This window comes from Salvelinus sp. IW2-2015, unplaced genomic scaffold (genome assembly GCF_002910315.2).
Source record: "Salvelinus sp. IW2-2015 unplaced genomic scaffold, ASM291031v2 Un_scaffold2036, whole genome shotgun sequence".
Lineage (NCBI taxonomy): Eukaryota > Metazoa > Chordata > Actinopteri > Salmoniformes > Salmonidae > Salvelinus > Salvelinus sp. IW2-2015.
Window position 1 is genome coordinate 1,347 of NW_019943382.1, and position 12,187 is coordinate 13,533.

At 47.7% G+C, this 12,187-nt stretch overlaps 1 protein-coding gene across 1 annotated transcript in view; it reads left to right on the forward strand.

The window, feature by feature from the left end:
* The first annotated feature begins 968 nt into the window (after positions 1 to 968).
* The window catches only part of LOC112072778 (uveal autoantigen with coiled-coil domains and ankyrin repeats-like), a 74,060-nt gene continuing 62,841 nt past the window's right edge, over positions 969 to 12,187 (forward strand). The window contains 6 exon segments of the mRNA XM_024140163.2: positions 969 to 1,131; positions 2,818 to 3,041; positions 3,335 to 3,460; positions 3,848 to 3,976; positions 4,152 to 4,286; positions 10,872 to 11,021. Coding sequence (XP_023995931.2) covers positions 969 to 1,131; positions 2,818 to 3,041; positions 3,335 to 3,460; positions 3,848 to 3,976; positions 4,152 to 4,286; positions 10,872 to 11,021 — 927 coding nt within the window.

Consider the following 12,187-nt stretch of genomic DNA (forward strand, 5'->3'; position numbering starts at 1 on the left):
CTTGAGGACTTCAGCCAGCTCCCCAACATTACTTGTTATGGAACTTACAGCCAGGCTCACCCCCAACATTACCTTGTTATGGACTTACAGCTCAGCCACTCTTGATGGAACTTACGCCAGGTCACCCCAACTACCTGTTATGGAACTCAGCCCTGCATTATTGTTAGGAACTTACAGCCAGCTCGGCCCAAATTACCTTGTTATGACTACCCGGTCCCACATTACCGTTAGGACTACAGCCAGGCTCAGTCAGCTGATGGAGGTTTATTCATTAGAAATATTGTGTAGCTAAATGTTGCCCCTCTTTAGATGCGTACAAAGAAAATCCTGTGTAGAATTTAAATAAAGCATTGAAGAAATAAGCTGTTTTATTTATATTGAGCTGTGATGTCGAAAGCGAACATGGCCTAGATTAAATTCAATTGGACATTTGTTTGATCTGTTACACTTAACTTGAGTTCCACATTAGCATACAGGGCTTTTCACCTACATCAGGGTGGCTGGTACACCCCAATGGATTTTTAGATTAAGTCTGGCTCCATGTGCTGACCATGAGGCATCCTGGCAGTATAGTCTGCTGTGTAGGGCCCTTACATCATAGCCTCTCAGTGGGAGAGTGAGGAGCGAAGATGAGGGGGGACATTTGTGTTGGGGGGTTTGCGCTGAGGGATTTCGCAGAGTCAGGGAGAACCTTGGCTGAGGGCTTATCCCCCCCCTCCCCATACACACACACAGACTGAGCCACAGAACACAAACCCTATTCTGCTGATGAGACAAACGCTAAGGCAGACAGATGATCTCAGAGGGCCAGACAGATGATCTCTAGAGAGGGCCAGACAGATATCTAAAGCCCAGACGATGATCTAGAGAGGCCCAGCAGTGCCTAGGAGAGGGCCCAGAGATGCTAAGAGGGCCAGGATGGAGACGCGATTCTAGAGAGAGGGCCCAGACAGATTCTAAGAGGGCAGATGGTCTGGGGCCGCAGATGTCTGAGAGAGGGCCAGCAGATGGCAAGAGCGCTGAGGCTGGAGACGCCTGAGAGCAGAGACAGACGGCGCTGTGGGAGAGGCCCAGACAACGCTGGAGGCCAGACAGACGACCCAGACAGGCGCTGTGGAGAGGGCCTCAGACGTGAGAGGGCCAGACAGGCACGACAGTGGAGTCTGGTGGGGAGAAAGGGAAACGTTCACTCTACTGCCATTAAGAGTACCTAGAGTTAGGGAAGGGGGATACCTAGTCCAGTTGTTACAACTGAATGCATTCCAACTTGAATGTGCCTTCGCATTTTAACCCACGCCTCTGAATCAGAGAGGTGGCGGGGAGCTGCCATAATCCGAGGTTTCACTCACTGCCCAGTTGAGGGAGAGTTCTCCTTGCAGTGGAGGTTTCACTTCACTGCCCAGTTGAGGGAGAGTTCACTCCACTGCCCAGTTGAGGAGAGTTCACTCCTGCCAGTTGAGGGAGAGTTCACTCCACTGCCCAGTTGAGGGAGAGTGTTCACTCCACTGCCCAGTTGAGGGAGAGTTCATCAGCGGTTCCTCACTGCCCAGTTGAGGGAGAGTTCACTCCATTATGGATTTAGGTCCTAGTACACAGTGTATTCTTGTGTTCCTGCAGTTTCATTATGTGGGAATCCATTTTGGTGGTGTTGAATATGCCTGCAAATTCACCCAATGCTGCCCTCTGTTGTCAGATGTGGAGTATTGAATTGTTCATTTGGTTGAAACCATGTACGGAGCTCTATGATTGCTGAAACTAGAGGAACTTCACAACAAAAAAAACAGGTTTTATTCCAAAATTCATCTTGATGTCATTACGCCTCCACTAAATAACAAACGATCTCTGAAACTAACATTTTCGAGGGCCGGGGACAATGGGTTCACAGAAAAGAGAGTGTGGAGTTTTGAGGGCTTTTCCTAGTGGGGCCTATTGACTCTGAACTGGTCGTATAACCGGTAAAGAAAGGGTGGAGTGCTGATTACAGACAAGTCCATACCCGCAAGCTGAACGTCTTCCCAGATTGGAATGTTGCTATTGCCAAAACTGGCATTTTCCTCACGTAGACTAACTGTCCACTACAGAAGTTTATCTAGCTGTGACATTTACCATAATGGATGGGTTTTTATGGGACTCAACACCCTTACAGTAATGTCTATGTGAACAGTGTACCCATATTCATAAACATCCAGTGTATTGCAGAAGTCATTCCAGTAAACTGCTGCTTCTGTTGGCACTGTTAAATGAGAGATCACCGTGTATCAACTTTAATTGTACATATCATGTCTTTATGCAACTTTGTCTTGAAAGAATACAAATGGGCTTTAAAGACACAGTATTCTGTGTCGGCATGTCAAAGAAATTATGCCTTTTCTTCCAGATTCTTCTATTGAGCCTCATGCCTTGCCCTCTGTAATATTGCGCGTGTGTGTGTGTTGTGTGTGTGCGCTGTGACTTGTAGCTACTGGTGGTGTTAGCCACCATCACCACCGGGTTACTTTCTAGGAGTCACTGCTGTGGTTTCGTTTCAATTCACCACTATTAATTTTCTTGTACATTTATTTCATCACTCTGATTTAACTGGGCTGATCTCTCCAGTGATTGTGGTGTCACGCTGCTCTCAGCCTCATATGGGCTGATCTCTCCAGTGAGTGTGGTGTCACACTGCTCTCAGCCTCATATGGGCTGATCTCCAGTGAGTGGGTGTCACGCTGCTCTCAGCCTCATATGGGCTGATCCTCCAGTGAGTGTGGTGTCACGCTGCTCTCAGCCTCATATGGGCTGATCTCTCCAGTGAGTGTGGTGTCACGCTGCTCTCAGCCTCATATGGAACTGATCTCTCCAGTGAGTGTGGTGTCACGCTGCTCTCAGCCTCATATGGGCTGATCTCTCCAGTGAGTGTGGTGTCAGCTGCTCTCAGCCTCATATGGGCTGATTCTCCAGTGAGTGTGGTGTCACACTGCTCTCAGCCTCATATTGGGCTGATCTCCTCCAGTGAGTGTGGTGTCACGCTGCTCTCAGCCTCATATGGGCTGATCTCTCCAGTGAGTGTGGTGTCACACTGTCTCAGCCACACTGCTCTCAGCCTCAATATGGGCTGATCTCTCCAGTGAGTGTGGTGTCACGCTGCTCTCAGCCTCATATGGACTGAATCTCTCCAGTGAGTGTGGTGTCACGCTGCTCTCAGCCTCATATGGGCTGATCTCTCCAGTGAGTGTGGTGTCACGCTGCTCTCAGCCTCATATGGGCTGATCTCTCCAGTGAGTGTGGTGTCACGCTGCTCTCAGCCTCATATGGGCTGATCTCTCCAGTGAGTGTGGTGTCACACTGCTCTCAGCCTCATATGGGCTTGATCTCCAGTGAGTGTGGTGTCACGCTTGCCTTCAGCCTCATATGGGCTGATCTCTCCAATGAGTGTGGTGTCACACTGCCTCTCAGCCTCATATGGGCTGAATCTCTTCCAGTGAGTGTGTGGTGTCACGCTGCTCTCAACCTCATATTGGCTGATCTCTCCAGTGAAGTGTGGTGTCACGCTGCTCTCAGCCTCATATGGGCTGATCTCTCCAGTGAGTGTGGTGTCACGCTGCTCTCAGCCTCATTATGGGCTGATTCTCCAGTGAAGTGTGGTGTCAACGCCTGTCTCTCAGCCTCATATGGGCTGATCTCTCCAGGTAGTGTGGTGTCACGCTGCTCTCAGCCTCATATGGGCTGATCTTCCAGTGAGATGTGGTGTCACGCTGCTCTCAGCCTCAATATGGGCTGATCTCTCCAGTGAGTGTGGTGTCACGCTGCTCTCAGCCCTCATATGGGCTGATCTCTCCAGTGAGTGTGGGTGTCACACTGCTCTCAGCACACTGCTCTCCGCCTCTATGCTGATCTTCCAGTGAGTGTGGTGTCCGCTGCTCTCGCCCATAGGACTGATCTCTCCAGTGAGTGTGGTGTCACTCTGCTCTCAGCCTCATATGGACTGATCTCTCCAGTGAGTGTGGTGTCACACTGCTCTCAGCCTCATATGGGCTGATCTCTCCAGTGAGTGTGGTTCACACTGCTCTCAGCCTCATATGGGCTGATCTCTCCAGTGAGTGTGGTGTCACGCTGTCTCATGCCTCATATGGGCTGATCTCTCCAGTGAGTGTGGTGTCACACTCTCTCAGACACACTCTCTCAGCCTCATATGGGACGATCTCTCCAGTGAGTGTGGTGTCACGCTGCTCTCAGCCTCATATGGACTGATCTCTCCAGTGAGGTGGTGTCACGCTGCTCTCAGCCTCATATGGGCTGATCTCCCAGTGAGTGTGTGTCACGCTGCTTCAGCCTCATATGGCTGATCTCTCCAGTGAGTGTGGTGTCACACTGCTCTCAACCAGTGACCACTGTTCAACAGTTTTACTTTGGTTAATTTGGTTAGTTTCAATATACCACCATTCATTTAGTTTGTGTGTATCATCCAGTGATATGACCGAACTGTCCTGCCTCCTCCAGTGGGTGTGGGGCGTCCTGTTGTGTTCAGCCTCATAAATCAATCAAAGTTTATTGGTCGCATACACAGTTACCAGATGTTATAGCGGGTGCAGTAAAATGCTTATTGTTACTAGGACCTAACAATCCAGTAAATAGTTTATGTTACTAGGGACTAACAATCTAGTAACAATGTTTGTTACTAGGACTAACAATCCAGTACAATGTAATGTTACTAGGCCTAACATACAGTACAATGTTTATGTTACTAGGGCCTAACAATCCAGTACAATGTTTATGTTTACTAGGGCCTAACAATACAGTACAATGTTTGTTACAAATAATAATAAAAACATGTCCGCTGAGTCAGTGACCACTGTTCCCCATTATAGCAGCCAAATCAGCAACCAGGCAGCAGCAGAGCTAGTCTAAACCCCTCTATCTCCATGTCATCAAGGCCCAGCTGGGACAATACAGCCCACGGGCCCCCGCAGCCAATACCAATAAGCCAGACAGTTTTTTTTAATACCTCGCCAGCCCCGGGATCCTGTTATTGCAGCGAATAGATTGTATTTATAATGTGCGAGTGATGTGGCTGTCAGGCGCTGCTGTTGTTTTATCTCCCCTTTCAGGTCCATAATGAAGGAAAAGACAACAAGCCGAGGTCACCACAATGCTTTCTCAAACACCCAGGAATTTCGACAACCGGAATTGTTTTGAAATGGGAGATTTTATTGGCACTACTTTCTGCCCCCTTGTCTGCCGGTTTTTAGATTTGGGAGTAATGGGAGAGTTTTGCCTCTGTTGTCCAGATACCAGGGCGGCAGGGTGCCTAGTGGTTAGAGCGTTGGGCTAGTAACCAAAAGGTTGCAAGTTCGAATCCCCCAGCTGACAAGGTACAAATCTGTCGTTCTGCCCCTGAACAGGCAGTTATCCCACTGTTCCTAAGCCATCATTGAAAATAAGAATTTGTTCTTAACTGACTTGCCTAGTTAACTAAATAAAAATCATAATAAAAAAATGCGGCCGTTATGACCAATGTCTCAGGAGGACAGAGTGATAGTTCCATGTTCTTGTCTCCGTTATGACCCAATGTCTCAGGAGGACAGAGTGATAGTTCCATGTTCTTGTCTCTGTTATGACCCAATGTCTCAGGAGGACAGAGTGATAGTTCCATGTTCTTGTCTCCGTTATGACCCAATGTCTCAGGAGGACAGAGTGATAGTTCCATGTTCTTGTCTCTGTTATGACCAATGTCTCAGAAGGACAGAGTTGATAGTTCATGTTCTTGTCTCTGTTATGACCCAATGTCTCAGGAGGACAGAGTGATAGTTCCATGTTCTTGTCTCTGTTATGACCCAATGTCTCAGGAGGACAGAGTGATAGTTCCATGTTCTTTCTCTGTTATGACCAATGTCTCAGGAGGACAGAGTGATAGTTCCATGTTCTTGTCTTCTGTTATGACCCAATGTCTCAGGAGGACAGAGTGATAGTTCCATGTTCTTGTCTCTGTTATGACCCAATGTCTCAGGAGGACAGAGTGATAGTTCCATGTTTCTGTCTCTGTTATGACCAATGTCTCAGGAGGACAGAGTGATAGTTCCATGTTCTTGTCTCTGTTATGACCCAAATCACTTTCTCTCTTTTATTCTGGATGAAATTAATTGGAATTTGCCTTTCTGCTTAATGTTATCTTACTAAATTGCCTCTAGTCATTTATCTGTGTTAAATTAAATTGAGTTTTTGCAGTTAGATGAAGCAACAGAGATTTATCATATTTTATCATTATAATTTTCCCCGTCTTATCAACTGTCATCGTCCATCAGTGTTTTGGTGAAAACATCCTCAGGTCCCAGTATCAGTACAAGTCCATTAGAGATGTGTTCAGAGCTGTAACAGGTCCAGTAATCAGTACAAGTCCATTAGAGGATGTGTTCAGAGCTGTAACAGGTCCCAGTATCAGTACAAGTCCATTAGAGATGTGTTCAGAGCTGTAACAGGTCCCAGTATCAGTACAAGTCCATTAAAGATGTGTTCAGAGCTGTAACAGGTCCCAGTATCACTACAAAGTCCATTAGAGATGTGTTCAGAGCTGTAACAGGTCCCAGTATCAGTACAAGTCCATTAGAAATGTGTTCAGAGCTGTAACAGGTCCCAGTATCAGTACAAAGTCCATTAGAGATGTGTTCAGAGCTGTAACAGGTCCCAGTATCAGTACAAGTCCATTAGAGATGTGTTCAGAGCTGTAACAGGTCCCAGTATCAGTACAAGTCCATTAGAGATGTGTTCAGAGCTGTAACAGGTCCCAGTACAGTACAAGTCCATTAAAGATGTGTTCAGACTGTAACAGGTCCCAGTATCACTACAAGTCCATTAGAGATGTGTTCAGAGCTGTAACAGGTCCCAGTATCAGTACAAGTCCATTAGAGATGTGTTCAGAGCTGTAAACAGGTCCCAGTATCAGTACAAGTCCATTAGAGATGGAAGTGTTTCTTTATTTCCAGTCTGTTGAAGTTCATCTTAGAATTTGATCACAGCTCATCTAAAGAGTTGAAAAACCCTTTGATGTAACATACCCAGGCCTTCTTATAACATTGTGTGCATTCATACAGTCCCTCCGTCCTGTGTCTGACTCTCATGTCATCTCTCCAAGTACATCACCTCCCTCCTAAACCATTTCTCAAATTTATAGTTTTCACTATTCCATGGAAATTTGCTAGGCTGTCATTGCCTGTCTTTCCTGGCCAAGTAGCAAACATCCCTTTGGTGATCACATGATTCAGTGACCAAGTCCTCCATTGGACAGTGGTAATACGTTGTAGAGGGCGTAGTGTAAGATGGAGGGGGTCAGTGCAGAAAGCTGATCCCTGATCTCTTGCCCAGGGCCCTGCTGTCAGAAGTGGGGGAAAATAGCCAGGGGAAGCCATTGCCTGTGGGTCAAACGTCACATCCAGGACTGTGACCCAGCCAGCAGCTGTCCAGACGCAGCTCCATTTGGGCGCCGTAGAGGGGAAGAGGTTTCAGTGGCCAGCAGGGAACTGTGGCATCTCCTCTTTACCTGTGGGACCCCCTAACACTCAGTRACTAATGGGCTCTCCAGCCCCTCTTCAATATCGCCAAAGTCAAAACACGTCTTTATGAGGTCATCAACCATCTGGCGAGGTATTCTTTTGTACAGACTAGCTGCAAAACTGTGAAACTGACTTGTGTGACAAAGAATGCCCCTTGTATTCCATGGTCTTTCCCCTTGGTGCTCTACAGAAGAAAGACAGTGGTGGTCCACTTGGAGCCTGAAAGATGGGAACATTTGTATGTAGGCTAATCTCTGGTTGTTGAAGGGGTTAAACTGCTTGGATGTAGGCTAATCTCTGGTTGTTGAAGGGGTTAAACTGCTTGGATGTATGCTAATCTCTGGTTGTTGAAGGGGTTAAACTGCTTGGATGTAGGCTAATCTCTGGTTGTTGAAGGGGTTAAACTGCTTGGATGTATGCTAATCTCTGGTTGTTGAAGGGGTTAAACTGCTTGGATGTATGCTAATCTCTGGTTGTTGAAGGGGTTAAACTGCTTGGATGTATGCTAATCTCTGGTTGTTGAAGGGGTTAAACTGCTTGGATGTATGCTAATCTCTGGTTGTTGAAGGGGTTAAACTGCTTGAAAACCAGACAGTGTTGGGTTGTCATCCTGCAACATCCCAACCATAACTATGACCTAAGTAACATGACTTTTGTTTTAGTGATGGTGAAGAGGACACAGTGTACACCTGACCTGTCTGACCCCCTCTCCCTGTCTCTTCGGTTACGGGGTGAGAGTAGGGCAGAATGGGGAGGGTTGGGCCTCTTTAGCTGTCACTCACCACAGGGGGGTGTTTCCTTTCTGTCTGAGACGGTCACCTCTCTGCCCAGCGAGAGTGTCCTGTCTGAGAACACAAACACTCGCATCTTTCATAGCGAGCTATCGAGGGACTGAGGGGAGGGACACAGTATAGGCAGGTTGGCCACCAGGCAGACAGTCAGAATAATGACGAGCCCTATCTATCAGCAATCAAATGCTGTATCCCACCTAGACATGACCAGGCAGGTTGGCCACCAGGCAGACAGTCAGAATAGTGACGAGCCTCATCTATCAGCAATCAAATGCTGTATCCCACCTAGACATGACCAGGCAGGTTGGCCACCAGGCAGACAGTCAGAATAGTGACGAGCCCTATCTATCAGCAATCAAAAGCTGTATCTCACAATGGAATGCTGTATCTCGCAATTTCTTGGCTTGCAATGTGTCACAACTTCAGTAAAGAAAGAACTATCAATGAATAGGCTAGGATATTGAGATGAGGGAGATGCAACACTTGTCTGTCACACAGTATCTTGCCCTGTGCGTGTGTTGGCTTCATGRTGGTCACAGCGTGGTAGCCAGGGCACCAACAGTTGAGCCTCGCGCTTCAAAGCTCTTAGTTGTTACTTTTTGCATCTACGTAAAAAAATAAACKGTTTTTCGGTTCAATTTCGTTGAACCGTTTTAACGTTCACACCCCCTACTTTTAGCTCAGGTCGTCAGTGGTACATCACTCCCTGCTAATTAAAGCATCAATTTACCATAACGACAGACACCTAATATTCCCCTCTGGCCTCTCTGTTTTCCTCCCTTTCTCTSTCTCTCCCCACGGTGTCAGTCAGCCTGTAAATAATCTGACCATTACACCGTCGCCCAGCGCCCCCCTAATCACCAGTCAGTCTGTTGCCCTGTGTCTCTAAAATATAATGGCTGTTCACCGCGTTAATGGCTCACACTGACGACCCCACAATGGTGAGGAGGGGGGCTAAGAGGCCACAGCTGCTACTGCTAACAGAGGCTCTACGTTTCTCTCCCTCAGGCCCCCGGGCTTAACCGTGTGTGTGTTCGTGTGCACTTTCCAAGAACTCAACAACGTCTCTCCTTGAATCAACAACAGCAGTTTTTCAATCAGTGGTTATCAGTRAGTTTATGGCAYCCATTTTTAATTTACACCGTTCTGACCAGAGTGTTTCTGTCTCAGAGCTATGTGACCGAGCAGAATGCMTTTTGATGTCCACTCATTAACAGGATATCCTTCCACCACTAGCTCGGACTGGGATTGTTTTCTTGGGCARCTCACGACCTGGGTAAACAGTCTGGTTGGCAAAGTGTCTGGCACTTAGTTAGTTTTGTTCAGTGTTAGTCTTAGTTTCCTCCCTGAGTCCCCGCCTCTCTCGTCCACTACAGCATGAGTCAGTCTCTCTGCCTGTACTACACTGTAGCTAGGAGCTCTAACTGCTTTCTGAGCTTGTCTTCAGTAAGTTAGGACTATCACCAGCTCTCCTAGCRGTAGTCTGGGGCTTCTTCTGTCAGTGAATACTGCCTCACTATATCAGCCCTGGTGAGACATTCAGATGGCATGTAGGCTCTGTTTGTGTCTGTAATGATGAATGGAAGATCTATAAGACACTGGGAGGTAACAGGGCGGTGTCTGTTACCATGGTGCCTCCTGCTGCTGTTTCATATCTGTGTTGAGGGATATTGGCACTAGGTGTCAGGACCTTGTATCTCTCCTTCTCTCTCCCTCTTACGCTCCGTCTCCCTCGCTTTGTCTCTCTTCTCTCCCTCCCTCTCCCTCCTGTCTCATTAAAGATGTCTGTTATCCCATCACTGCCAGGGGGTGTTGTGCCCTTAGTGTTGTCAACCTGTCTGTGGCTTGGCCCGAGGACACCCAGCAGTAAAGTCCTGGCTCCACTTCACTGCCTGACGCCCTGACCTCCTTCTCTTGGCTCCTCTCACTCACACATGGTGACAGGGGGAGGGAAGGGGAGAGAGAGGGAGAGAAAGGCTGGGTATTTACTGCTGGTCATTTAATCTGTCAGTACATTACAGGGCGTTAGCTAAGAGGAACATGGATATGATGAGGGAGTTGGGATGAGCTACGGCCTGCCGATATGGACAGTCGGGGACTTGTGACCTAGGGAATATGTGATGGAGAATCACAGTGGACTAGAACGTTCACCGGCTCCTTCGTAGCCTGCACATAGCCTAATAGTGCCACAAGTTGGTGCATGTTCTTAGATTAATTAACATTAACGCGTCCATTTGAAATAAAAACCAAGTAAATCCATCAATCAATGAGATTACATTTACTTGAAAATTGCATTGTTATTTTACAATTCACTCCCTAAAGCATAAAAATGATTATCCAGCTCTTGTCTTACAAGCACTATATTGAGAGCAGATTTATTCGCTACCCCATGAAGTCATGTTCAACACTATACGTGGTGTTCTAAACCCGACTCATGTATCCAGTCCAAACAAAACAACCCAGGACACACCCATATAGATATTTAGGTGTGAGGGCCACTGCACTCACAGTTTGTCAACCCAGGTTCCATTTTGGTGCCTTTGTCTCCATGCAGGCCCCAGCAGTTTTAGTAAGAAGACACCCAGTCCTTCATATGACGTGTCATGTAGACGGGCCTTTCCGCATGTTTGCGGAATATCACGGCCACTCTGCTAACGCCAGTCTGGCAGCGTGTCGTAACCCGAGCCCCCTCCGAGCTGATGCAGTGTGTGTAAATTAAACACGTCCCCCTCCTTTCTCTCTCTCTCTCTCTCTCTCTTCAGACCTCGTTCTTTTTCACCTCGCAAATAATAAAAGTTGACGTATTCCCTTGTTAATAGACGGCCCAGTGCGATGTTTACCACCAAGGTAGTAATGCCAGTTGGGGTGGAGGGTTTAAGGGGAGCCTGCAATCACAGACAGCTGATTTGTAAAAGACTGTGACACCTAATCCTGCTACCGTGTGGTGGGATCAGCACCTCTGTGCACACACACACACACACACACACACACACACACACACAGACACAGACACAGACACAGACACAGACACACACACAGACACACATACAGACTGAGTATATAGACTGTTTTAACAAGGTCTCTGAACGTCGGGGCACCTCAGGGGTCCGTGCCAGGGCCTGCTCCAATGTGCAACAGTAATCCCCTTCTCCACATCATAGGTTAATATTGTGGGATGTGGGATAACGGTGGGGATGCTAACAGCAAGGCTCCTCCTTGGCTGGCCTTGTTTCAGTCGGGGTGTTGCTGTGTAGGATGGACAGGACACCGACACTAATACTCTCAGAGCAGGCATGCTCACAATGTATTCTTAGCCCCTGTCTTCCTATCAGTCATTGGAGAAAGGTTGGAGGGTAACAAATAAAGAGGTAACCTGTCTGCTGGTGCTGTCTGCACTAGCCGCTGTTTACCACAGGAGCCGGGGATACTTTTAGAACCTGAAAGAGAGAGGGAGCGAGAGAGCACTCCCATATTTACACCTTGGGGGCTGGCCGACCTTGCCATTTGGCTGAGTAGAAGACGCTGTACACCCCAGACTGAAAGAGAGACCAAGAGAGGAACTCCTACTGCACAAAAACTAGCTGACAGTCTGCTAAGAGAAGACTGTATAGAAAAGGAGAGGAGACTGGAGACGAGACGAGACTGGACTGGACTGGAGAGGAGACTGGACAGGAGAGGAGACTGGACAGGAGGGGAGAGGAGACTGGACAGGAGGGGAGAGGAGACTGGACAAGAGGGGAGAGGAGACTGGAGAGGAGACAAGAAGAACATCTAAGAGAGAGAAGCAGAATACAAAGTGAAGGAAAGTAGAGAGTAGTAAAAGAGAGATAAAGAGAGCCAGGCTGTAGCCGAGAGGCTGTTCCCCAGAGG